The sequence below is a fragment of the Prionailurus viverrinus genome, chromosome D4 (genome assembly GCF_022837055.1).
Source record: "Prionailurus viverrinus isolate Anna chromosome D4, UM_Priviv_1.0, whole genome shotgun sequence".
In the NCBI taxonomy this organism is placed as follows: domain Eukaryota; kingdom Metazoa; phylum Chordata; class Mammalia; order Carnivora; family Felidae; genus Prionailurus; species Prionailurus viverrinus.
The window spans coordinates 73,576,157-73,603,587 of NC_062573.1; the positions used below are offsets into that span (position 1 = coordinate 73,576,157).

Consider the following 27,431-nt stretch of genomic DNA (forward strand, 5'->3'; position numbering starts at 1 on the left):
GTGGTCTATGACCACTGTCTTCATTTTCTTATCTTCCACCCATTCCAAAACCCAAATGAAGCTGATTGTCATCTTCTCTATAGCCAAATAAGTTTTCTTTCTTTCTTTTTTCTTTTTTGTTTATTTATTTATTTTGAGAGACACAGACACCGCCCAAGTCGGGGAGGAGCAGAGAGAGAGAGAATCCCAAGCAGGCTCTGAGCTGCCAGCACAGAGCCAGATGCAGGGCTTGAACTCATGAAACCGCAAGATCATGACCTGAGCTGAAACCAAGAGTCAGATGCTTGACTGACCGAGTCACCCAGGCGCCCCCCTCCCCAAATAAGTCTTCTTAAGGTCGCCAATAACCTCAGGTTGCTAAATCCATTGGACATGTTCCCAGTATTATTCCTCTTCCTCCTACCATTCAATGACATGTACCATCTGTTCTATTCCCTCCTTCTTTTTTTTTAATGTTTATTTGTTTTTGAGAGAGAGACAGACAGACAGACAGACCATAGGCAGGGGAGGGGCAGAGAGAGAGGGAGTCACAGAATCCGAAGCAGGCTCCAGACTCAGAGCTGTCAGCACAGAGCCTGACATGGGACTCGAACCCACGAATCGTGAGATCGTGACCTGAGCCCAAGTCCAACGCTTAACCAACTGAGCCACCCAGGCACCCCCCTCCTTCTTGAAGTTGTCCCCCATCCTTTGTTTCCTATTACACCATTCCCGGGGTTATCCTCTGACCTTTGGGTTGCCCTTCTCATCTCACTCAGTCTCTTTTACTCCAAACTCAACCACCAGGGTTAATATAGTTCCTGTTCTTCTCTCAAACTTTATTCCACATTTTATATCTCCCACTCAGATCTCTCCTCTGATATTCAGACCTGCCAGCCACCCCCTACTTGGCATCTCCACATGGATGTCACAAGGGGGCCTCAACTCAGCATGACCAGAAAAGACCTCTGAATCTGCCCTCCCCAGGTGGATCTCTTCTTCTGTTCCCTCACCCAGTGATGGCCAACACATCCATTCAGTTGTAGAACCCTGAAATACAGGGGAAGCTTGTTCCTAGCCCTCTTTAGCCAAACGGTCACCAAATCTCATTGATTTCTGCCTCCCTATTGTCTCACACATCTGCTCATTTCTCTCCAACTCTATCACCACCTACGTGTCTGTTTCCAGGTCCACTGCCATTATCTTCCAAGTCATCTCCTCTAGCGACTAACTATTCTTGCCCTGTTCCACAGTCCAGTCTGTTTTCCTATAATTATTACTCTGCAATTATTGTTTATATATTTTTTTAAATGCAAATCTGATCTGCCTTCCTCTCTGTAACATTCTTCACTGGTTTCCCATTGTACTGCCTTTGGGATAAACAAAAAAGCCTATTATTGCCTGACACGTATCTTCCTGGCTTCATCTATTTCCACCAACCCCTCCCCCCCACCTCCACCCTCCACGACATCAGTTTCTAATGGTTTCCCCCTACTGGGTCTTTGCATAGGCCTTTCCTCTTTCTCTGACGAATTACCTCCCATGCAACCTTCAAACTCAACTCAAATGTTGCTTCCTTAGGGTTGCATTCTTGAAGCCTCTCTTCACAATAAGCCAAGTCCTCTGGTTTCACACCTCCTTAGTGCTCTGCGTTTTTCTTTCTTAGAAATTATATACTTTTCCATGCTCATGTGGTTATTGACTCTGAACGCAAATAAGGCAGAACCTGCATCTGTTTTGCTCATTGTTTTGTCCCTAACCCCTTGAAGCCTTTGTTCTTTCTTCTTCAGCTACCAATTCTTATGAGCTCCAAGCATCCTAGCTACACAGGACTGTGAGTCCACACCAGCCTGGATCTTGAGGAGATTCGTGTGCTCACACTGACCCGAGGACCTAGAGTGGCTTCTCTCTGTGTTTTATACTTAAAACAAAAACAAAAACAAACAAACAAAAACAACAGGTTAAGGCATATATGAGACCCTTCTACACATGGCAGGGGAAAAACAACCTCTAGGTTAAATAGTATGGAGGAGGGGCGCCTGGGTGCCTCAGTTGGTTAAGTATCCTACTTCGGCTCAGGTCGTGATCTCACGGTTTATGGGTTCAAGCCCCGTGATGGGCTCTGTGCTAACAGCTTGGAGCCTGAAGCCTGCTTCAGATTCTGTGTGTCCCTCTCTCTCTCTGCCCCTCACCCCCTCTCAAAACAAAACAAAACAAAACAAAACATTAAAATAAATAAATAAACAGTATGGATGAAAAACTTTGCCCCATCTATGCATCCCCCCAAAATAGCGTAGAGAGCATAGCAGACCATTCTGTCCTTTCACTCAGAAGCATTTACTGAATGGCGATTTTGTGCTAAAGCAGTAAGTACTATGAGGGCAGAAGATGGATAATAAGTTATTATTCATGGAGGGCCTAGCATGTTCCAGGACTGTAAATTGTAAGTGGCAATTTAAAAGCAATATTTCCAGTAAATTACCATTTTATGAAGACGTGAACACTTAACAAACCATAATATAAAACCAAAAGGAATAAACAGTCCTATATAATCTACATTATTCCAAATCCTTCACATGGTTCAAGCTAAAGGCATTTGAGAATTTTATGAGGTCTCAGAGTTCCAATTAAACTCTACTTTTCCAGGTTCTTAATTATTCTCTAGGACATGAAACTAATTACAACCCCCAGTGGCCAAATATGTTGTATCAAGCATCTAGCTTAGAAAAACCCAGAGTTCTTGTTCAAACAATTGGTTGTTTGGAAGATATTTTTAGCTAGCTGTACATTTTGCTGACTCCTCAAGTGAATTTTTCCATCCTGGTTATCATGTGGTGAAAAAATCCAAACACCATTTATTTATCCAACAAATAGTCATCTGAGTGCTTACCATATGCTAACAGCTGTGGATACAAAAGTGAAAAAGTTGAAGGAAAGAAAGAAAGAAAGAAAGAAAGAAAGAAAGAAAGAAAGAGAAATGGGAAGGGAAGGGAAGGGGAGGGAAGGGAAGGGAAGGGAAGGGAAGAGAAGGGAAGGGAAGGGAAGGGAAGGGAAGGGAAGGGAAGGGAAGGGAAGGGAAGGAAAGAGAAGGGAAGGAAAGGAAAGGAAAGGAAAGGAGGAAGAAAGAAAGAAAGACAGTCATAGTCCCTGCCTTCAAGGTGAGGTTATAGGGGAGATTCAAGAAAAAAAGTAAGAGATGTAAGGAGGTGCCAAACAAAAAGGGGACAAAATGGGCTTAGCTATTCCTGAGAACAGGAGGACTAGAGTGATAACCAACAAAATGGGTAAACTTTGGAAACATTAAGCTAAGTGAAAAAAGTCGGGCACAAAAGGTCACATACTGTATGTGTGCATTTATTTGAAGCATCCGGGATATGCAAATCTAGAGAGAGAAAGCAAATTAGTGGTTGCTGAGGCGGGGAGGGGAAGAATAGGGGGTGGCTGCTACATGGTTCATGCTCCAAACATATTCTGGAACTAGGTAATGGTAATGGTTGTACTGTGACTGTAATAAAGGACACTGAAGTGCACACATTAAAATGGTAAATATTATATTAAACTATAAAAGGAAAACGAAAACGAAAAACTAACACTGTGAAAAGCTAGAATGTGCAACATAAAAATTCTCCTCCACGTCCCTAACTCTCCGCTCCTACTCTACAAAAGTAAATATTATTTTTGGTTCTCAATTTTATATATTTTTAACATTTATTGATTTATTTTTAAGAGAGAGAGAGTGCGTGTGTGCTTGTGGATGAGGGGAGGAGAGAAAAGGAGACAGGAAACTCCAAGCGGGCTCCGCGTCCCCAATGCGGGGCTCGATCCTGCAAACTGTGAGATCGCGATCTGAGCTGAAATCAAGAGTTGGATACTTGGGGCGCCTGGGTGGCTCAGTCAGTTAAGCGTCCAACTTCGGCTCAGGTCTTGATCTCACAGTTTGTGAGTTTGAGCCCCACATTGGGCTCTGAGCTGACAACTCGAGGCCTGGGGCCTGCTTCAGATCCTGCGTCTGCCTCTCTCTTTTTCTCTCTTTCATTTGAAAATAAATAAACATTAAAAAAAAAAAAAAAGAGTCGGTCACTTAACAGATGGAGCCACCCAGATGCCCCATTTTGGTTCTTAATTTTAATATTGCCTTCCAGAAATGTGTTTTATAAGTGTGTTTATAAGGGTATAGGTGCATGGAGAGGTTGTACGATCACGTGATACACTTTTTCTGCCCACGTAAGCCTTTGGGGAACAGCAGGCCTTTAAAATTCCTAGGAAGCCTAGAAGAACTTACTTGTAATTAGAACTACAGTATCATTGCTTTAGCCTTCAAAGATTTTTTTTAACTCGTGAACCAATAGCTTGTCGATAAACTGAGATCCGCGCAATCGAGTTTTCAAGTGGGGTTTTAACTGAGAAAGGTTCATTCAGTCAAAATAATTCTTCAAAACCCAGTAATAGGCTGGGAAGAGCAAGAGGTCTGTGGCTATAGGAACCGGTGTTCTGCGGGTGCCAACCTGAGCGGGGACAATAGGGAAAGAAAAGATGTAAAGGGTATTTGTTCTGAAATGGTCTCAGGTAACAGTGCATGAATAACTTATTCATGGGAGGAAAAAAATCTGCATTTCACAAGCAGAAGCACTGAACACAACGGTCAAAAGATTTTGAAAACTGGATCTCAATTAGAAGTTAAATTTGAAGGTAATGTAGCTTATCTTTTAGAATTAATAAAGTAGTATAATAAAGTCAACTAAAAAAAAGTCTTCACAAAGGAAGAGTATGGCTTTTTAGACAGTAGGAAACAATGTCAGTCAGAATCATGCATGAGGTAAGCAGATGATCAACCTTGGAAAATGATTGCAGAGAAGTTCCATGAACAGAAAACACTACAGAACCAGAGAGTGGCGAACTCCAGTCACACCCAGCAGCGTTGCTTCAAAGCCTCGAAGAAGAAGTCCAATTGTGCTTTCAAAAAATCTCTCCAGGGCCACATCAGTTAAGCATCCGACTTCGGCTCAGGTCAGGTCATGATCTCACGGCTCGTGAGTTTGAGCTCCGTGTTGGGCTCTGTGCTGACAGCTCAGAGACTGGAGCCTACTTTGGATTCTGTGTCTCCCTCTCTCTCTGCCCCTTCCCTGCTCACACTCTGTCTCTCTCTCTCGAAAATAAATAAACATTAAAAAAAAATCTCTCTGGGATATAGTCTTACAGTTGTTAGAATGGCTGGAGACAAAAAGACAAGAAATAATAAGTGTTGGCAAGGATATGGAGAAAAAGGAAGCTCATGCACTGTTGGTAGGAATGTAAACCGATGCAGCCACTGTGAAAGACAGTATGGAGGTTCTTCAAAAAATTAAAAAATAGAACTATCATATGACCCAGTAATTCTACTACTGGGTATTTACCCAAAGAAAAGAAAAACACTCATTTGAAAAAGATGTCTGCACCCCTATGTTTACTGCAGCATTATTCACAATAGCCAAGATAGGGAAGCAACCCGCGTATCCATCGATAGATGAATGGATAAACACACACAAAAAGGAATATTACTCAGCCATAAAAAGAGAATGAGATGTTGCTGTTTGTGACAACATGGATGGACCTAGAGGGTATTATGTTAAGTGAAATGAGTCAGAAAAAGACAAATGCCATATGATTTCACTTGTACATGGAACCTAAAAAAACCAAAATGAATGAATTAAAAAAAAAAAGCAGAAATGGACACATAAATACAGAGAACAAATTGATGGTCGCCAGAGGGCAGGAGGTAGGGGAATGCACAAAATGGGTGAAAGGGGGTGGGAGATGCAGGCTTCTAGTTATGGAATGAGTAAGTCATGGAGATAGAAGGTACAGTATAGGGAACAGAGTCAATGGTATTATAATAGCATCGTATGGTGAGTGTTGGTGAGCATAGCACAAAGTATAGGGTCACGGAATCACTATGCTGTACATCTGAAATTAATGTAACACTGAGTATCAATTATACTTCAATTTGAAAAAAAATCTCTCTGGAACTATAAATGTCTTTTTCATTCATCACGCATGACTGTCTTTGTATTACACACCACATTCAACACATTTTACACACACCCTACACAACACATTCAACAGACCTAATTTGCATTCAAACGATAAGTCAATGTTGAGGGGCCCTAAGGACAATAGGGTTTCAGCCCTTCTCGTGACAGGAGGCAGGAGGGACTCCTTGAAAGAGCACAGACCTTGGAATCAGTCATGGGTGTGAATCTTGGCTTTGCCACTAACTTGCTGTGGCCGCAGCTGAGACAGACAACTCTCTGAGCCTCCCTTCTTCATTTGTAAAGCAGGGATGATGAAGCAAAAAAAAGACGATGATGATGCGGTCTCATCTCAGAATTGCTAACGTACAAAGAATCTGCCAGGGTCTGACAAAGAGTATGACTTAATAAATGTTACCTTCTCTCCAGTTCACCTCCCATTTGTAAAAGAAGTTCACACTAGCCCAGTGAGTGAGGACGTTCTATAAAGCTAAGCATAATGAAAGGCAAAAATGAAATAACTACTTTACCGAAAGAAAAGATAAGAACAGTGGCCAATATTTATTGTGCAATTGCTATGTGCCAAGTGCTTTACACACTCTGTCTTATCTGCCTCACCACTCCTTCAGGGTGCTATTATTGTCCACAATTTATACATGAGGTGCCAAGGCTTAGATATGTTAGAAAATTCATCCAGGTAAGAGGCAGAGTTGGGGTCTGAATCCACACAGTCTGACTCCAGAAGCCATGCTCCTCACCACCAGAAAAACACTGGTGTCAGTATATATGCCAACTTTTGTGGGAGAACAAAGGGTAATTTATTGCAACTGAAGGAGGATGGCCAAGGCAACTTTGGCGAAGAAGAAGAAGACATCAGAACTGGGCCTTGAAGGAAGAGCAAGATTTTATTTTGACAGAGGTGGAGTGAAGAGGGGGATATAAAAAGGAGGACTATTCCGGGCTGTGAGATTGGCACCCACAAAGGAGGCATAAGAGAACACGATGTGCTGGGGAACAGTGAGAAGTTGGCAGGGATAGACATCCCTGAGCTCATGGACACCTCGTGGTGTAAACGAGTCATGCAAATCCCCCTCCCATTTGCCAGAGAGAAACACGGAGCAGGAGGAAGTATTTGTTAGAACAGCAGGGTGGGGTCAAACAACGTCATCCCTAGAATGTCGATCAGGAACGTTTGGATCTCAGAGACAACACAGAGCCGACGGTAGTGGTATGAGAGGCGATGCGTGATGCTAGCCATGCTCCAAGGAAGTAGCCTTCGGGGATGTGGAGAGCATTGATGAGAGAAACGGGCAAACCTTGCCCTGCCCTTGTGAAATTAATAACCTGGTGGGTACACTGACATGACCCATCAGAACTTGAACTAATCAGGGGGTGGAGGGAAGGCTTCCCTTAGTGTCAAGTGACATTTAAATTGTGATCTAAAGGAGGAGTCGGCATTAAATAGACATCGGAATGCAGAAGGGCAAACAGCTAGGAGGCTCCTGTATTAGTTTCGCAAGAGAAAGTGAAAGGCTGGACAAGGTCAATGATAATGGACAGGGGCGCATACAAAGATTCCCCAGAGGAAAACAAGGTGGTCTGGACTAACGATCTGGGTGCCTGGAAAGACACTGACATTTTGAGCCAACAAGGAGAAGACAGAAATGGGGAAAAGGAAAAGGCAGTGAGCAGTCCTTTGAAATAATATGATTTTTTGGAAAAAAAAAAAAAGCAGTGCCATAGTTAGAGGTGCCCTGGGCTGCAATTAACAGATGTGTACACACACAAAAAAGCCATTTCATTATCCCGCAGAAGTCTGAGGGCAGTAGGCGGAGGGCAGTTCCCGGGACAGTTAACTATCCAATGATGTTATTCATGTATGTATTCGATGATGTTCAAAGACAGACCAGGTAAGTGTCTCTGAAATCCTCTAAAGCTCTTCCTCATCGTCTCAAACAAGGGCAGCAGGTCCACTCTTCACATGAGAACATCCAAAAAAGGAAGAACTCTTCCCACATTTACGAGGGAGAAAAATATTTCCCAGAAGCCTCTTAGCCAATTTCTTGCATGTCAGAATGTCAACACTGGCCACCCTTCAACACCAGGAAACTGGAAAAGTAAGTATCGCACCATACCTTTTAATAGAGTCACACATATCTCTCTAACCGTATCATCAAATCCATTTGACCTGACCTAAGTTGACACCAATCCTGTCCACCTCTCTCCACCTCCACTGCTGATAACCGCTGATGTTTACTGGGCATGTGCTACGTCCAAGGCAGTATTCTATGCACTTGACAATTAGTAATTCACGTAAGCCCTCCAACAACCGTATGAGGGGGGGTTACGCGAGTTATTTTATACATGAGGAAACTGGAAAGTAGAAATGTTCAGTAACTTCATCAGATGCACATAGTTAGGTACTCTTAACAGTTCATCTCTTACCAGAAACTAATGTAACATTGTGTATCAACTATACTCATATCTTTTTTTTTTTAATTTTTTTAATGTTTATTTATTTTTTTGAGAGAGAGATTGGCAGAGCATGAGCATGGGAGGGGCAGAGAGAGAGAGAGGAAGACACAGAATCTGAAGCAGGCTCCAGGCGTTCATATCTTAATTGACACAACACTGCCTCTCTCTTCTGAACCACATCCATTTCACCTAAACTACTTCAACAGGCTCCTATCTGATCCCCTTGCCTGCACTTGACTCCTCTCCAATGCATTCTCTTTTTTTTATATTTATTTATTTTGAAAAAAGTGAAAGAGAGTGAGCTGGGGAGGGTCAGAGAGAGAGAGAACCCCAAGCAGGCTTTGCTCTGTCAGCACAGAGCCCGACATGGGGCTCGAACCCACAAACCGTGAGATCATGACCTGCGTTGAAATCAAGAGTCAGACACTTAACCGACTGAGCCACCCAGGTGCCCCTCTCTAATGCATTCTTTAACTTGAAGCTAAAATGACCTTTAAAAAGTGCACAGTTTGGGGTGCCTGGGTGGCTCAGTCAGTTGAGCGTCCGACTTCGGCTCAGGTCATGATCTCTCAGTTTGTGAGTTCGAGCCCCATGTCGGGCTCTGTGCTTGACAGCTCAGAGCCTGGAGCCTGCTTCAGATTCTGTGTCGCCTCCTCTCTCTGGCCGTCCCATGCTCATGCTCTGTCCCTCTCTGTCTCTGAATAATAAATAAATGTTAAGAAGAAAAAAATAATAAAAAGTGTACAATTTGATGATGGCAAATCTGTGTCCCTGCCCTCCAACTCCCTATGCACTCCGAGACCTTGCCCTGCCTATCTCTCCTGCCTTATCTTGAGTTATCCTTCTCCTAGAACTTTGGACTCTAACCACATCAATGCATTCATTCTTTTCTACCCCAGGGTCTTTGCACAGGCTGCTCCCTCCCTATCTCCAATGCCTCCTGCCCTACCTATTTAATTTCTACTCATCCTTTAGATCACAATTTAAATGTCACTTGACACTAAGGAAAGCCTTCTCTCCACTCCCTGATTAGTTCAAGTTCTGATAGGTCATAGCAGTCTGTTAATGTATCACTATGTTATCAATTTCACAAGGGCAGGGCAAGGTTTGCATGTTTCTCTCATCAACGTGTCGTCAGCAACGAGTCCAGTCTTTGGTTTAGGAGTCAGTCCACTTTTATTACAGGTACACGTCTAAGCTTTCTTGCTTAAAAGTGCAAGTCCTTTGAGGCTAAGGACTATGCCTCACAGAGGCGGCTTGCTCTAGTGAAGAGAATATGGCTTTGGCCCTGCTAATTCAAAATCCAGCTACGCCACCATCTCTGAAAGCATGATTTCTCAAGTCTCAACTTCCCCATCTGTAATGGGAATAATGACACAGTGAGATACTAAATACAATGTGCTAGCACACCTGGCGAAAAATGCCATGTAGATCTTTCTTCCCAGGTGCAACTTTGTGTCCCAGTGGGCCAAGGACATGAGCTGGGATGCTCCACAGTGGAAATGTGGTGACCTCCCCACGTCCCACATAGTGCATCACAGGCCATGGCTTTCTTCTCCACCTGCTGGTCTGCACGATGCCATCAAGTGGAAATATGCAAAAATGCTACAGTGAACCAGAGGTTAAGGGTTTGCTAGGAGCAGAGGGAAAGAAGGTAACAGAATGAACATGGCGTGTGTTAAGTATCCACTAAGCACCAGGCATTTTCATATATTATCTCATTTAATACTCAGTAAAAGAATCCCTGAGTCTACAAGTGAGGAAATTGAGGCTCAGACAGATTAAGTGTCTCCTTCATGGTCTCAGAGCAAGTAAGTGGTGGAGACCGAACTTGAACCCAAGTCTGGTTTCTCCATAGGACTTGTTCCCAGGGTAGTACCTGCAAAATGATTCTCTTCCTCGCTCTTGCTTCCAGGTAAGTGTGCATTAAAAAGGCCCCGGGCATCTTTTCGCTACGTTTAAAGTCAACCCGCCCCTGTTCTATGTGGGAAGAATCAGATAATTTGGTACAACTGGAGCACACAGCATCTCAAGATTAATTGAATATCTGCAAATAAATTATACATGCAGGAGTCTTTCTTTTAAAAAGCTACATGTCACTTGAGTTAACTCTGAATTCAAAATGCCCAATACTAAGATGTTGACGAGAGATTTTTTTTAATTAATGTAATTTCAATGAGCTTTACTTAATGAATTAAAAGTAGTTAGTCATTATCATGCTCTAAGTCCTAAATGAATTACAGGAAATGAGAGATGAGGTCTAGAAGGGAGAAAGAGAAGGAGAGGAAGTCATGTCCCCTCTCTCTGACAAGCTACCCCAGACCTGGGCTTGACATGGAGAACTAGGTCCCAAGACCCTATACAACTGGTCCCATCACACACCCTATACCCTTGTTTACCCCAAATCCACCCACAACCTGCATCCGAATGCCCTGGGACCTTTGCTGGAATGCCATTTCCTGGGGACCCCTCCAGATTCACCTTCTCTGGAGTGAGAATGACCCCCAGGAACCAGCACTTAAACACCCCTACATGTTTCCGATCATCCCCAGGTTTGTGAACAGCTTTAGGAGCTCAGTAAAAATGTAAACATCACAACGACACCACATATTTATTTTATGGGGAGATAATCTTGTGGAAGAACCTTGACATTTTTTAAATGAACATTATCCCAGTAGCTACAAAGGCAAAGCAGCCCCATTTTCAAAATGGAGGAAGTCAAATCTTGGAATATATATGGCACATTCTTCCCTTACACGCAGTCTGCAGTCAACTGCCTTACAGCTAGAAGAGCAATCAACAGTTACCAGTTCGGACATTGCATAAGGCACTCGATTAACTCACCTTTGTATTCAATTCCTAGCTATTTTATTTTGTGGAGGAATGGCATTTTTCTAAATTTATAACTTCAGTATGCTCTCACTGAGGAATAGACTTCCTGACTGAACTGCTAATTGCATGTTCGGGACACTCTTTTCTTCTTCTTCTCTACAACCCCCAGAAAAGGTAATTTTTTTTTTTTAGGTGAATTACTTCCTTTTCTTACTACGCGCTACCCGGTGAAGGCAGTCTTCAAACCCACCCTCTTGTCTGCTATCTTCCCAAGTAAAATTCTAGATATGGGAAGTTGATTTTTAAATAGAAACCCAAGAGATGAACAGCTCCTGGTGATTAGGGAAACACCTCTGATCTCTCCCCAGAGTAGTGGTCACTGTTGCTTTACTTCTTGGGACTAGCCCCAAGTCTAAGGGTTCCCTGAAACTTGAGGGTCAAATACACCAGGCAATAATGTATCACTCTTGGTGGGGGGGGGGGAACATTATTAAAGCCTCCCCATTTGGGGGAGCTCTGCGAGTTCCATCACCTTGGAAACACAACAGCAGTCTCCCTGAATACACACAGAGAGAATATTTTTTAAGCATCATAAGAAAACAGGGTTCAGTTATCCCCAAACGTAAGAGTCACGATTCAAAACTGTCACTGACTCGGAAGCGTCTTGAGTCCAGGAATGGTATCTTCAAGCTGACAAGTCACAAATAGGTGTACTTTTGCTAACCAGAGTGGTAGTTGAGGAAAAGCCCACCCTCGTCTTTATTTTTTTTCTGCCAAAAATGGAATGGCTTCCACTTACCAAACTAGCCAAGCCACTGCTGATGCAGTCACCACCCCCAGCCCGGTGCGTCCAGCCCGGTGCGTATGAACAGTAAATATCAGACATCAAAGTTACCTAGGTCGTTTGTAGAAATCCCGATTTGGGGAAAAGAAGTACAGAAGACACACTCATAGAGGACATTTTGAGCCTTAAAACGCAACTGCTTGCTTTGATGCTAATGGCTATGGGGTGGGGGGCAGGGTAGGGAGGACGTGGTTAATTTCGCTCTGACTACCTTTCTAGCATTATAAGTCATCTCGCTGGCATCGTTGGTATATTGTCTGTTGAGCAATCAAGTGAATGAAATCAGTTGTTTGCTTATTCTATGCACTGAAAGGGCTAAACAACACTAACCAAGTGACTCCCTCGTCTGTTATTTCTTTCACAATAAATTCAATGAAATGTACGGAGCGCCTAGCCTGTGCGAGGCAGTATGCCAGGCGCCAAAGACACAAAGATGAATGAAGCAAGGTTCAGGTTTATTAGTGATTTCTTAATACTTGCGAGGGCACAGCCTCGCTCCCCCTTCCACCGCAGCCTGGACGGCTGTCTAACCAATCGTGGGTGTGAGTACTCCACAGCTCCCAGCTTCTGGGAACGTGTTACTCCCAGGCCAGCCCACGAACCTAGCCCCAGGGCTCTTGTGGCGTTCCCCAAGAGTCAAACAGTCAAGTTCGACTCTGGAGCCGAGGCTCTCGCTCCGCAGCGCAAGGCGCCAGACTCTTTCCACCTGTCCGCGCGCGCGCCCGTCGGGGTTCGCCAGACCCCGCGCCCGCTTACTTTGCCGCTGTCGCTCACGCCGAGGAGGTGGTCCCGTAGCACCTCCATGGGGTTAGTCCAGGTGGAGTGGATGAATGTCCCTCGGAAGATGTGCGCCAGGGGCGGCATCGGGGCGGCGCACATGTCAGCGGCAGAGCGCAGCGCGGGGTTCGCGAGCCGAGGAGGGCGCACCGGGCGGAGGTGCCAGGAGGGGTCCCTGCAACTGCGGGTGGCTGCCGAGTGCACCTGCTTGGGCCTCCTCCTGCCCCCGCTTTCCTGGGCGATCGCCTGCCCCCTGCAGGCCGCGCCCAGGGGCGGGCTCCGTGCCTCCTCGATGCCAATAGGATTTTCCTCCTGTGACTTGGCTCCGCGCTCCCTTGGGGTGTGGTCTTTCTCTCCTCCCCTGTGTTAGTTTTTGATCTGTTAACTCTTTGAGTTTCCAAATTCACAGCCTACAACGCAGTTCTTTCAACCTGGGGTGGCTGAGTCACCAACCCAGGTGGGGAGGGAAAGAAAGGAAGGGGCAGAAGGAGCGGACGTTTCCAGCCTTGCACCTCCGTCGGTCGCTAAATTCGCCCCTGCTCCGCGTCCCCCAGCCTCCTCCACCTGTCTTTTTTGGCACACTTCGCGTTGCGCCTGCCTGCTCTCTCTGCCCTTTAAACTTCGGGCTGCTTGTGACCAAACCCTGTACCTCTTCAACCTGTAGCACTTTCAAAGTCTGAACAGTCCCAAGTTCAGGAACAGGTGGAAAGGTCCGCTAGAACTGCCTGCCTTACGGATCAGTTTTGTTTTCAGTTTCTGCGGGCTGCAGTATTTGTCCTAACCTGGTGCTCCGGAAGCATCCCTCAACAGAATTGCTGGGGGCCCCGCCAACAAAGGTTGATCTGTATCCCCAAATCCCTCTCTTTTTCCTTGAGTCCAGTGTTTTGGCGCTTGTGACCATCCACAAACAATTCCAGTTCCAGTCTTTCTCACACCTAAAACAAATGCATTTCTTTGATTTAATTCCAGTTGTCCGGTGGGGGGCGGGGCTTGGGATTCAGTTCTCAGGCCAAGTGGCTAGGAATGGCACTGTGGCATAGCTTGATGGAAAGAGCACTGGACGAGGAATCAAGAGACGATGGTCAAGGCAGTGAGCCTCGGCCTCTTTATCTTCATTTGTGAAAACTGAACTCGGAAGGGGTGCTTGCTAAGACCGCCTCCGGGTCAGCATTCCTTCCTTGCAATGCGTTCACAAAATCATTTACTCAATTCCTCCAGGGAGACCAACTGGTTTCCACTCAGGGCCACACACACTCTGCTCCTTCAGCCCTTAAGGCCGCCTGCGGATCTTCACCGTGACCGACCCTTCTCATCAGTGGTTTGCCTCAAATGTAGCTCCAGAGTAATCTTCCCAGCCGGCGAACGAGCAGCGGCGCCCCACCCCCAAAGTTTCTATTCCATTCACCTTATTTCTGCCATTGCATTGATCATATCCATCCTCATTTATTGCCTGTTTTTCACTGATTTCTGCTCCTCTCCCTGCAAAACACACACAGAGTAATGGAAGCACCACAGGACCAAGGCTCACTCTCTCTCTCTCTTTTTTTAATGTTTATTTATTTATTTGGGGGGTGGGGAGGAGCAGAGAGAGAGAGAATCCTACAGGGTCCACGCTGCCAGTGCACAGCTCATCACAGAGCTCATTCCCACCAACCCGTGAGATCATGACCTGAGCTGAAATCAAGGGTCCCACACCTAACCGACTGAGCCACCCAGGCCAACCAGAGACGAGGGCTCTTATGCCTAGAACGGTGCCTGGGGTTTCTTACATGTTTACTGAATAAATATATGCATGTTTTTGGGGGGGAGCAGAGCAATAACCTGAGATAAATATCTATTGTGGCTCTTACCTAAAGGATAAGGGTTTCTCATTTCAGCGTATGAGCAGGCTTTCTCTGAGTTGCTGCTATTATGATGCGGGGCCAGTTTACATAAATAATTCGTTCCCCTCTCAGGTCCTTCACCCTGAGGAAACTGCGGTCACGGGAACACTGAGGTGGCTGGTCACCCTACCAGGGATTCAGAATTAGGAAGCCCTGAAGCTGAGAGCATCGCGCTTGCCTCTTAAGGTTGCCACGTTAGCCCTTTGTCCCTGTCATTTTGTCCTGATTCTGCAGACTCGCACACCTTCCCTGTAGGTCCAACAGCCAGCACAGTGAAAACATCCTCTTGACTCAGGCTTGGATACATACGAACCTCAGAAGGAAAAGTGAAGAAAATGTCTGGATTTTCGTGTAAAAAAGGAGTCCATTCAATGTTTCCAGAAGAGGTACTGGATCCCTAAAACAGATACGGCTAATATGTTATTTGTAATGAAAGCAACCTGAGTGACCAACAGTAGAGACAAGTTTAGTGGAATATTATGCAGTTATTAAAAAGCAAGGAAATATTTAAAACAGCCACATGGCAATTACACAGAAGATGGTAAGTTTTTTAAAATATCATTTATGGGGTGCCTGGGTGGCTCTGTCATTTGAGCGTCTGACTCTTGACTTCAGCTCAAGTCATGATTGTCAGGGTCATGAGATGGAGCCCCGAGAGTAGCTCGGTGCTGGGCATGAAGCCTACTTAAGACACTTTCTCTCCCTTTCCTTCAGCTCTTCCCCCACTTGATCTCTCCTCTCTCTCAAAATAAAATAAAATAAAAACGTCATTCATGCTATGGTTACAGTCATGAAAAGCCTATAGGCGTATATGCTAGAATTTAAAAGGTATACCAAAAACAATGGATATCATTCTGTGGAGGTAATGGAATTGCTAGGGAATTTTGTTTTGATGTTTGTTGACATTGTTATGTGTGGCTTCTGGAATGAGTAATGATTGTGTAGCTTTAAATACAGTTAATCTTAAATAGAAGGAATGGGGTGGGTGGGGGCACCTGGGTGGCTCAGTGAGTTAAACTGCTGACTTTGGCTAAGTCATGATCTCATGGTTTGTGAGTTCGAGCCCCGCGTCGAGCTCTGTGCTCACAGCTCAGAGCCTGGATCCTGTTTCGGATTCTTTGTCTCCCTCTCTCTCTGCCCCTCCCCTGCTCGCACTCTGTCTCTCTGTCTCTCTCTAAAAAATAAATACACATTTAAGAACATTTTTTTAAATAGAAGGAGTGGACCTAACACCAGCACTCCTCAGGGATTAGGTCTTCCAAGCAGTACCGACTTCTGCTCCAATTCCCAGCCAAGCTGTAGGTCCTGTGCTTGGGATCCAGTACCCTCAGCTCAGCCAGGTTCGGGAAGTTTTGGCTTCCCAACTAATCTCATCTGTTCTCCATCCTCATCTTTTACGCTGCTGGTCCCCCTGCAGTTTTGACTCTCATCTCGGCGTCCCCATGAAAATGTTCTCAAGGCCACTGAAGTTTGAAGGAAGAAAGGAGCACAGAACTTTCATATTCACCTTTGAAACGTAGACTAAGCCCATCACAAGACAGCTTCTGATTAATATGACTATTGCCTGGCCAGGCAAAGCATGTGACCAATGGTATTTATTGTGCTTCCAAAGTCTCAAGGAAATAGCAGGTTTTTTCTTCAGTTCTTTCGATAGCCCACATTCATATTCATGCAGTATTAGAACTGAAGTTATTATTCATGTACATTTCACTGCTATTTTCTAGTATCACTATTCAGTTCCTCAAAAAGAAATCCAACAATGGTGTGCACTTTCAGAGTCCTACCCTCACATATCATTTCTTTCCAAAGAAAGGAGATGCTCCTTGGTATGGAGGCTTCCTGAAGCCCTCGCTATTTCTTTGGGCTCTTCTCCTTCCGTATCCCACATACTCTGCGTCTACTTTGCTCACGATCTCTGCCTGAAGTGCCCTTAATGCCACATTACACCGCACTTGCCTTATTCCACTGCCCACTCTCCCCTGGCTAAATCCTTCAGCTTAATTGCCCCTTCCCAACTCCCTCTAGAAAGCCTTTACACCTCCTCTCTGTCTCAAGTACTAAGTGCTCCTTCTCTGAGTTTGCAGGGTGTTATTGTTATTCTTTTATCAGTCTATCTTCAGTAGAAGATTGTGTTCTCCTTAAGGACCGTATCTTCTTCCTTTCTTTCTCTGTATCCCCTTAACACAGTGTGTGGCCAGTAGGAAGTACTCAATAGCCTTATATAAATGTTGAATTTCAAGTGATGGCTCTATTGCTTACATTTTAGTGATTAAAAAATCTATAGAGGGCGTGTGCTAATGGCAATCAGTTCATTGGGAGTAAAGGTTAAGAAAGAGCTTTATTTTACTTCTTTAGTTTTCCAACATTTCATATGAAAATTTTCAAACACACAGAAAAGTTGAACAGCTTCCTTTCTTAAGATCACACTTCTTCTATCTCAGATGGAGCCAAGTGGTCTCAAAACTCCACAATCACTGAGAGGGACCAGTATATTCTAAACCTCTAACTGCCTGAGGCAAAGGATGGGACCATAGCACAATCAGTTTTACATTTTGGTCACTTTATTAGTATCATCATACCCGCAGCTACTCAATCTCTCCTGCTAGATAGAACTTGACTGCTGAAAAAGGCTTTCTCTTCTACTTGCTTATTCTGAGCCTCACAACAAATCTATAGAGTAGGAAGTCTAAGCATTTAGGTATGAAGAAACCGAGGTTGGTGTGCCTGTCTAGTTAGTATAGGATGGACGTGGGTCTCCACACCAGTTGTTCTCATACATTGCCTCCATACAGTAAACTGCAAAGAATTTTCCATTCAATTTTGTCGTGACGACGTCACTGCATTGTGGGTTGTCATTTACAACTGTCACATTGTACATGATTTCCCAACAGTTGCCAGTGACACACAGATCTACCCTGAAGTGAAGCCAATGGACCTTGAGAAGAACAGTCCAATCATCACAGGTCAGTAAAAACGATGCAGTGCGAATAACTCATGTTTTCATGAGGCACAGTGAAGGACAGGCGGGTTAAATGAGAAGTCACTTTCCTCTTCCAGGCAGGAGAGAAGTTGTCATTGCACAGTGAAATAGATGCCTGCCTATTTTATTTATTCTTCTTTTGTAGCTAAATCTATCAGTTTCCATGGTGCCCCATGTTCACCATGGAAACTCTGACAAGCTTGTTATGCTTCAGAGAAGAAAAAAAAAAAAAAAGCACACCAAAAATCCGAGATGGGATAAATGCAGTCCTTTTAAAATTGTGTTCTTCTGAGTAGGAAGACTTGAAAGATAGCAAATCATAATGATCTCGATTTTCCAGTTCTTAAGTCAGAAGGCAGGTTTGCATTCCCATCAAAGGAGCATCCTTGGCCCCCCAACTATTTTATCTGTGTAGCAGTAGTTATGTCTGTGACTGTCTCACTTCTGCATTTCCTGGCAACAGAGAGGTGGTTCAGTCCTCATTTCACTGATTTTTAGGAGAATATTGCGCTAGTCCCCATATATTTGTCCCGTTTGTCCATTCAGCATTTTTTGGAAATCTGTATTAGGACAGATGCTATGCTAAGCACCGTTGATAGGACAATATGTGAAACAGATCTTGTCCTGACTATATGCAACCTACACAATTCTTTCTTGAATAAGGTTTTAGGCCAGGCTCATGCAGGAAGATTTTTTTTTCCTGGATAGAAGGCTTTCAGTATCATGTAAGTGGTTATCTCCATCACCTACTCATACTGTTGATTGATCCTCAAAATCAGGTAGTACCTTAGCAGAGTTTAGTTTATGCACTTTCCCTCCATGACAGCAAGCTCAAAGAAAATACTAATGACCTGCTGTTACTCTGTCTACATTTCTGCCCCAACATGGATTATATTATCCAACATTTAATATCAAGGGATAAGCGCTAGATAGAATCACTATCTCTAGGTTCCTATCCAGCACAGCCACTAGCCAATGATGTCTTGGAAAGTCATTCCACCTCTTCTGGCCTTGGTTTCTTCTTGCGCAATATAGATAGAAGGTCACATCATACCACTGGTTCCATATTTATTTATTCTCAAGGGCTCATTTTTTTTTTATTTCTCCTACTCAAACCTTAAGTTTTAAAACTTTTATCAAGACGAGATAGACACTTGATACAAGTAACTATTGAATGAATTATTTCCCCATTTTTCATGAATTAAAGACCAAATTGATTACCAATCAGAACTTGTCATCAATATGAACTGTCTAGTATCATCACGTTGATAATTAATTTAAACCCAATGCAGATGTAACATTTTATTTAGCCCATGCAACCTATCTCAAGTTGGACGAATTCTGTTAGGCTTTGTGAATTGTTAACAATAGCTTAAGGAACACAGTTTTGAATTTGTAGAATAATCCACCTGAGTATCCTGGTCCTGCAGGTTGATAAAAACCCAAGTATGGCAGAGACTCATTGACATGATTACACATGTATTTTGGGAACTAGTCGTCCATTTTTCTGCCTTAAACTAGAGGAGTTTACACACATCTAATGTGCCGCACGAACAGCTAAGACCCAGAGGATGAAATGAATCCTATTTAGGTGTTAATTCTTGAGGCCAAAGAGGAGGGTTGGTTCTCCTCAAAGATATCGATGAGCAGCTCAAGTGGTCCAAGCTGGCATGGGTTCCAGAGTTGGGAAGACACTGGCTGCCACTAGTAACATGATAGTGGATGTACTGAGCACTGTTGAATGCATGGGGAGGCCATGGGAGCCATGCCAAATGTGAGCTCTACTCTAGCAGAAAGCCAAATATTATCATCCTTAGAGGAGCTACACAATTAGTGCCCTCAATCTCATCTGGAAATGAAAGACTAACTGAAACCCAACTTAAATGACAAAGAAATGGTGTTTTTAAAGAAAAAAATAAGTTCTGAGGTATTCTTTTTTTTTATTTAAAAAATTTTTAATGTTTATGTATTTTTGAGAGAGAGAGAGAGAGAGAGAGCAGGGGAGGGGCAGAGAGAGAGACACACACACACAGAATCCGAAGCAGGCTCCAGGCTCCGAGCTGTCAGCACAGAGCCCGATGCGGGGCTCAAACTCACGAACCGTGAGGTCATGACCTAGCCGAAGCTGGACGCTCAACTGACTGAGCCACCCAGGCATCCCTGAGGAATTCTTATGGTGTTATTTAAATACGTAAAATTAAACATATTTCAGAAACTATAACAGCCAAAAATTCCTTTCTCTATGCTTATTTCTAAAGGGATGATTTTTAATATCACGCATAAATGAAAGAATTTGTCATTTATGGAATATTCTTCCATATGACATGCAAAAGCCACTAATTATATTTGTGACAAAAAGCTAGCCCTCATGGGAGGGGGAGAAGCAATTTTTGCTGTTGCTTTTATAAGTTTGGTTTGTGTTTTCAGAATCCTTTGTGCAATGGAACATAATGACTCAGCAAATATTAGAGGAATTAATGTTACATTATATATATTAACGCCCCCCCCCCCCATGCAGACCCATTCAGTTTTCCCTCTGGAGCATTAAAATTGCTACATAATACTAGAATATTCCATGAAATGAAGAAAATGAAAAAATGTATGAGACTATGGGCTGAAAGTGGTAGAAGATGAAGTCAAATGGATTAAGCCAAGAGAGAATATACAGCCTCACACAATCAAAAAAATCCATGGTCACACTACCTTGTGGCACAGCTTGGTTGCAGGTTAATCAATGCCAAATCACCCAGTCACCCCTCCTGTCTCTCTCTCTCTCTCTCTCTCTCTCTGTATGTGTCTCCATCTCTCTTTCGCTCGTTCTCCCTCCTTCCATTCGCTGGCATTTTTCTCCTCGTGGCTTCAAGATGGCAGCAACCACTGTAGACTTTATACTCTCTCAAATTCAAGTAAGGGCAAAACCAAGCAACATGTTTCCCAAATTCCAGAAGAACCCAAAACAAAAACTCATTTTTTTCCTTATTTACCCCAATTAAGCCAATGTCTTTTCCTCAAACCATCAGTGGAACAGAACAACATAAAATGCGATGTCATGACCTGAGTCACAAGCTCCATCAAGCACAGGAGCTGAATGTGGGGAAGGGGGTAGTTATTTAGACAAATTGAGATAAAGTGTCCTAAAGAAGGCGAATGGATTCTGGGTGGCAAAAACAGCAGATTTTATTAAGGTGTGATGAGTACTAGTTCCTCTACTCAAAGTTATTAATTTAACTCAATGAAATGATAAGTGCGGACATAATTAGCAATATAACAGGCATATGGTGCATCTGGGTGGCTCAGTTGGTTAAGCATCCGACTTCAACTCAGGTCATGATCTCAGGGTTCATGATTTCAAGTCTTGCGTCAGGCTCTGTGCCGACAGCTCAGAGCCTGGAGCCTGCTTCAGATTCTGTGTCTCCCTCTCTCTGCCCCCTCCCTTCTCTCTCTCTCAAAAATAAATAAAAACACTAAAAAAAGAAAAAAAGAAATATAAGAGGCATAAATATTGCAAAAGCGTAATGGAATACATGATGCACTTGAAATAATTATAACATGTTTTATCTTCCCTGAACAAACTTTGTGCTTACCACAGGGAAGATAATGTGCCATGTGTTGTACAGGATATAAAAATAAGTATGGTATAGTCCCTGTCCTCACACTAAGAACGACAAGTGTAAGGGACCTTTTAAAAGTAAAGTGCATAAGCAGGCACCTGGCTGACTCCGTTGGAAAAGCACGCAACTCTTGATCTTGGAGTTGTAAGTTCAAGCCCCATGCTGGGTGTGGAGATTACATAAAAATAAAATCTCAAAAAAAATTTTAAATTAAATTCAAGTACATAGTAGAACTACTCTTAATTTTTATTTACGGACTGCCCTTACCTTAGAAGGACATGAAGACACAGATCTGAGTCACAGTTCAGCTCCCATGACTTAGAAAAAAAGCCATTTATGATTTGTGATACCAATAGGAATTTCCCCATTTGCCATGTACTTTACATTATGGAAATTATAGTCATTTCTAGATATGGAATATATTGATATAGTTATTTCAGTGGCCTAAAATACATAGCATGACAATGTCAATCTGATCATTAATCTTCACTGTCTTTACCTATCCTTCACGCCAACCTGAAGTTGGTAATAAAATCTAGTAAACCTGCAAAATTTTGGTTCAAATGAGCCACCACAAGAAGCCCTGCTTTGATCATTTCTGAGGGTCAAATTTTTACTTCTTAATCTTTTTCTAATTAAAAAAAAATTTTTAATGCTTTATTTATTTATTTATTTATTTATTTATTTATTTATTGATATACTTTGAGAGACAGGGCGTGCACACATGTGCTAGCTGGGGAGGAACAGAGGGAGAGGGAGGGAGAGGATCCCAAGCAGGCTCTGATGCAGGGCTCAGTCCCACAAACTGTGAGATCACGATCTGAGCTGAAATCATGAGTCAGATGCTTATCCAATTGAGCCTCCCAGGCAATCCTTTACTTATTAATCTTAAGATAAAGTGCTAGGAAGAGGAATGGCAGGCTATGCGTGGTTTGCATTTTTTTTTCATATACCTCGGGGTATTAGGATAGGGGGCTATGCTCATAAAAACAACATATGATGAAACTCATGGAAAGGTGCCGTGATATCAGTGTTTCATAAGACCTAACAAAGACTTAACTCTATAAATTATCCTCCTTCCTCAGTAATTAAATATGGTTGATTTTGCTGTTGTTGTTGTTCAATGAGCTGGGTAAGTTGTCACTTCCCACCCTTAGCCAATGCCCTACGCTCTCATTCATTTAGTCAGCAAACATTTGTTGAGCCCCTACTATATTCTAGGCCTTCAGTTGGGCCCTGGGAATCAAAAGAGTAAAAAGACATGGTTCTCACCCTTAAGAAGTTCACAAGATAGTGGTGTAAATAGGCAGATGTGTTAGCACTGCTAAACCATACATAGGGCTGCCTCTTCTCCCCTCAACCCCTGCAACCCCATCCACCCACCACAGAGCTCTGAGGACTGGGTCTGTCTCCTTTACCACTGTGGCTACAGGGCTAAACACAGCATCTGGCATATTGTAGATACTCAATAGATGTTTGTTAGATGCATCCAGTACACTGGTAAAAATACACATGAGATATAAATATTTTCAAAACTTCTTATTGATTCCTGCCTCAGAAGAGTAGATATACATGGAGAGAAGTGGGTCTGGCGCAGTGATCCTCAACCAAGAGTAGTCTGCTCCCTAGGGGGCATTTGGCAGTGTCTCATGACATTTTTGGCTGTCACAGCGAGAGGTTCTGCAAACATCTAGTGGGTAGAGACCTGGGAGGCTGCTAAACACCCTACAATGCACAGGACAGCCCCCACCACAAAGAGTTATCCATCCAAAGTGTCACTAGGTCTGAGGTTGGAAATCTTTGTCTAGAATAAAATCTTCAGCCATAGGATCTTAAATGTCTAGTGATCTTTAAGCTACTGGAAGTTACATTTCAAAGTAAACTTCGAGCTGGAGTCTGCATTTCAAAATGTCACATAATTTGTTGTAGTTTGACTTTCTTGATTAAGAAAAAAGAAATCACTTCTATCCCACATGTCAGCCCTCCAGGATTTGAAAATGGTGGTGATTGTCCCAGCCTTTTTTCCCTACCATGTTCATCATTCCACTATTCCTCAAGGCAATTAAGAATTGTAAATAAAGAGTATATTAAAAAATACAGGATATTAGCAATGGGTGGAACAAAAATGTGTTTACATGATGGGTCATGAGATGATTTTAGCTATCTCACAGACACTGCATAAACAGCATTGAATTATATGTAATTATAGTGAGAAAATTACTTCTATTTGAATTTTTCAATCCTTCCTAAGTCAAGAAGACCTTCTCAGGATGGTACTAAAAGGCTTAGTAACCCCCCAGGTTTCCCCTTTTTAACAAAGAGAGAGACTGCAGAGTTAGAACCTTCTAAAGGCAACAGTATCTAGGTAGAATCCAACATTATTTTGTTTATAATGTATTTATGTTTATGGTTTCTTCTTGTTTATGGCAAGGGGTGCTGGTTTTTCTTTTATAGATTTGGCTGGTTTCTCACTTATGGTTTTGTACACAGTTCTCTAGTTAAAGTTTTAAAAAGTGAGACTTCCTGAAAATTTAAGTAAATTACAAAACAGATACACAAATTGGGCAAAATCAATATAGACGCCATGTGTAGTATCTAAAGTTGGGGAAATTATGGCAAACTACAGTCCTCGAATCAAACAAATGAGTAGCCTGATCTTGACTCTACTACTTCTGCATTAGATGCTCTTGAGTGAGATATTTAGCCCTCTTAACCTCAGTTTTCTCACATTGAAATGGAGATATGATAATCCCTAGTTCATTGAGTTATTGTATTAATTGAGGCAATGGATGTAAAATGTCTAGATAATAGTAGATGCCTAATAAATGTTAATTTACTTCTCTACTCTTACCCATATCAGCTCATTCCCACCCACACATTGTTCCCTTCTGTGAGTAGTGCCCTCTAAGACCCTGATGTAGTAGTGTGGATATGAGCTTTGGAATTACTTCAATCTGAGATCAAATCTCAGCTTTACTGCAAACAACTTATGAAACTCTCTGACGTTCATTTGCTGCCATTTTCTTTAAAAGGGCTTCACTGGGATATTGTGGGTTTGGATGACACCTAGCACCTTATCTGGTGTGGGGGATAAGCTTAGGAATCCCCCGGGCTTGCACCAATGGATTAACAACGCATAAAAAAATACAAAGTCATAAAATGCTCACACCCGAGTTTGGGTAAACCAGATTGGCACTCCAAGAATAGGGTGTCCAAAGGCACCTCAAGAATAAGGAGGTGAGAAGGTGCCAGGAATAGGGAGGTGCAAAGGCACCCCAAAACAGAGAGGGGGTGCAGAGCCCCCCAGAATAGAGAGAGGCCAAGGCCTAAAATAGGAATGGTGCAAAGGTGCCCAATACACAGGTGTATGAAATGAACAAGATTAGATATTCAGGGTGGAAGCACCCCCAATTTAGTATAGTTTAGCAGAAAAGCTGCTTTCACAGGAGGATAGGGCCAGGTTAGGTAAATTGGTGAATTGGACTATGACCACTGGGCTGCAGGGAAAGCAGCCCAGAGGGGAGATGGTTAACAAAAGAAAAGGTGCCTTGTCAACCCTGAGGTTACTCCCCTACCTGTCTCATCCCCTAGGCTAGCTAAGATAGACAAAGGTGCTGCCTCACTTCTGCCATTAACCACCATCTGCCCATCTGCCCGGTGCCAGGATTTTGTTTTATATTGACCCAAACCCCAAACACTGTATATCTTCAAAACCCCCTTTTTCACTCATGTCCCCAAGTTACTGTTAGCAGTTTCTTTGTCTCCTTGTACACGCCCATCATGTTTGTAAGCCTTCTGATCTGAATAAATATGGGGCAAGGACCCTTATTTGGGGCTCTTGTCTTTTCCTGGACACCAGTCATCTCTTGCTTTAATCCTGCGTCTGCTCTTTTGCTGGCCAAAAGAGAACTTTAGACTTAGGGTCTACAACAGATGGTGATCCCAACGTGATTGAAGGGAAGGGGACTATAGACCAATGTGGGCAGACAGCCGATGTTGCTAGGAGGTGCGACAACTCGACTGCAGGACACCGCGGAACAGTAAAGGAGCTCCAAGAAAAAAAAAAGAAAGAAAAACGCACTGGGTACAGTCTCTACCTGACGAGGTAAGGGATAAAGGGAAATTATATTAGGATTCGCTACCGTGGAACTTTTTGAGAGATCTCCCATGGGAAACTCCCTGGCTCCTTCCCCAGCCCCTGACTCCCTACAAAAGTGCTATATTCTAATTCTTCAGTCCCTAGGAAAGACAGCAGGGGCTCTTCTAAATTATAAGGCTCTCCTTAGATTATTGGCTGTCCAACAAAATTGCCCTTGGTTCCCAGAACAAGGAACTTATGATCTTGAAGCGTGAGAACGAGTAGAAAAAACAATGAAGGCCAGGTATTCTAAAGGGGCTAATGTCCCCCCTAAAGTAATCCTCACCTGGTCCATTGTCTGCACTGCCCTTCCCCTCTTGAGCTTGGACAGTGCATACAAAGATGCAGAGTTATCTAAAAAGGAGGAAAAACCTCACTCCCCTATACTCAGATTGTGCCTCTGGCTCCTTTACAACGAGAAGATACTCCTCCCTTCCAAAAGGGTGGGACGATATTGATATCGAGCCTCTGAAAACCTCATCAACAGGCTCTGATAAGGTCCTTACCCCAATACAAAAGTGCCTTTAAAAAGCCCATAAGCAATGAGAAAGAATGAAATATGGCCTTTTGTAGCAACGTGGATGGAACTGGAGAGTGTTATGCTAAGTGAAGTAAGTCACACAGAGAAAGACAGATACCATATGTTTTCACTCTTATGTGGATCCTGAGAAACTTAACAGAAGACCATGGGGGAGGGGAAGGGGAAAAAAAAAAAAAGAGGGAGGGAGCCAAACCATAAGAGACTTAAAAACAGATAATAAACTGAGGGTTGATGGGGCGTGGGAGGGAGGAGAAAGTGGGTGATGGGCATTGAGGAGGGCACCTGTTGGCTTGAGCACTGGGTGTTGTATGGAAACCAATTTGACAATAAATTTCATATTTAAAAAAAAATAATGGAATAAAATAAAAAGCCCATAAGGCCGGTAAATTACAGCTGTTTCCTGTTGTCAAGCAAAATGGACAATATGTCCATGAAGGCCTGCCCTTCCAAATGGTAAAGGAATTACAAAAAGCAGCTCAGCTATATGGCCTTCATAGCCCTTTTACAATCAGTGTTTTAGAAAATATTCATGGCACTCATTCTATGTGTGCCTGGGACTGGGGCTCTCTTACGAACATCATTCGGAGCCTAGCCCAGTATGCTGTCTGCGCCCAAGAGTTTCATGATGTTTGTGTGACTAGTGCTATGCAGAACTTTGCCGCTACTATTCCGGTGTCTTTTAAACAACTGTCTGACACAGGGCAGGATTCCCAACCAAGGCAGTGAGCCCAGGTTCCAATCATTGTCAGCAAAGCAACACCATGAAATAGTGCGGTGGATTTTACAGAGGGCATCCCTAATATTGGGGACTCTAACTCTCTCCCTCTCACTGTTTCTTCCTATACACTCTGGTTACTCTAACTATACGTGAGGGCTTCTCCCTCATTCATCCCCTGGATTAAGTACTATGATGCTTAGAGTCTACCTCGGGATAGAGATTTTAAGGAATATTCCCAAGCAGCTGCCGAAACTCCTTTTGTTTGGGGGAACTTCCCTGTCTTCTCAGGCCCGACATGGACCGCCTAATTCACTAGTGGAAAAACAAAACAAAACAAAACAAAACAAAACAAATAATACAAAACAAAACAAAAATCGGGATCTGCTCATCTACCTGAGCTGACAGACTTTAGGACCACGTGAACTCTTTTCTCTGCTCTCTGGGCCTCTGTCTGCCTCCAGGCCTCTAGGGTGTGGAGACACCTCACCTCTGCTGCCTTCTCTCCCCCTCCTCCCACTTCTGCACCTGGGGTGCGGCCTGCACATCTGACTCTTCAAAGCCTCAGACAGCACTCCTCCTCCCCACCCTGTCAAAAGGCAAAAAACAAACAAACAAACAACAACAACAAACTGAAACTCCTTAAAC

At 43.4% G+C, this 27,431-nt stretch overlaps 1 protein-coding gene across 2 annotated transcripts in view; it reads right to left on the reverse strand.

Annotated features, from left to right (window-relative positions):
* The window catches only part of GDA (guanine deaminase), an 82,744-nt gene extending 67,507 nt beyond the window's left edge, over window positions 1-15,237 (reverse strand). Inside the window, exons 1-2 of one of the 2 annotated variants that reach the window (XM_047831148.1) lie at window positions 15,043-15,237; window positions 12,895-14,394 (exon numbers count right to left, since the gene is read on the reverse strand). In XM_047831148.1, the coding sequence (XP_047687104.1) occupies window positions 12,895-13,017 (123 nt within the window). In that variant the 5' untranslated portion in view covers window positions 13,018-14,394; window positions 15,043-15,237. The remainder of the gene's footprint in view (window positions 1-12,894; window positions 14,395-15,042) is intronic. The other variant, XM_047831149.1, reaches the window with a different exon arrangement.
* Between the last annotated feature and the right edge of the window lie 12,194 nt (window positions 15,238-27,431).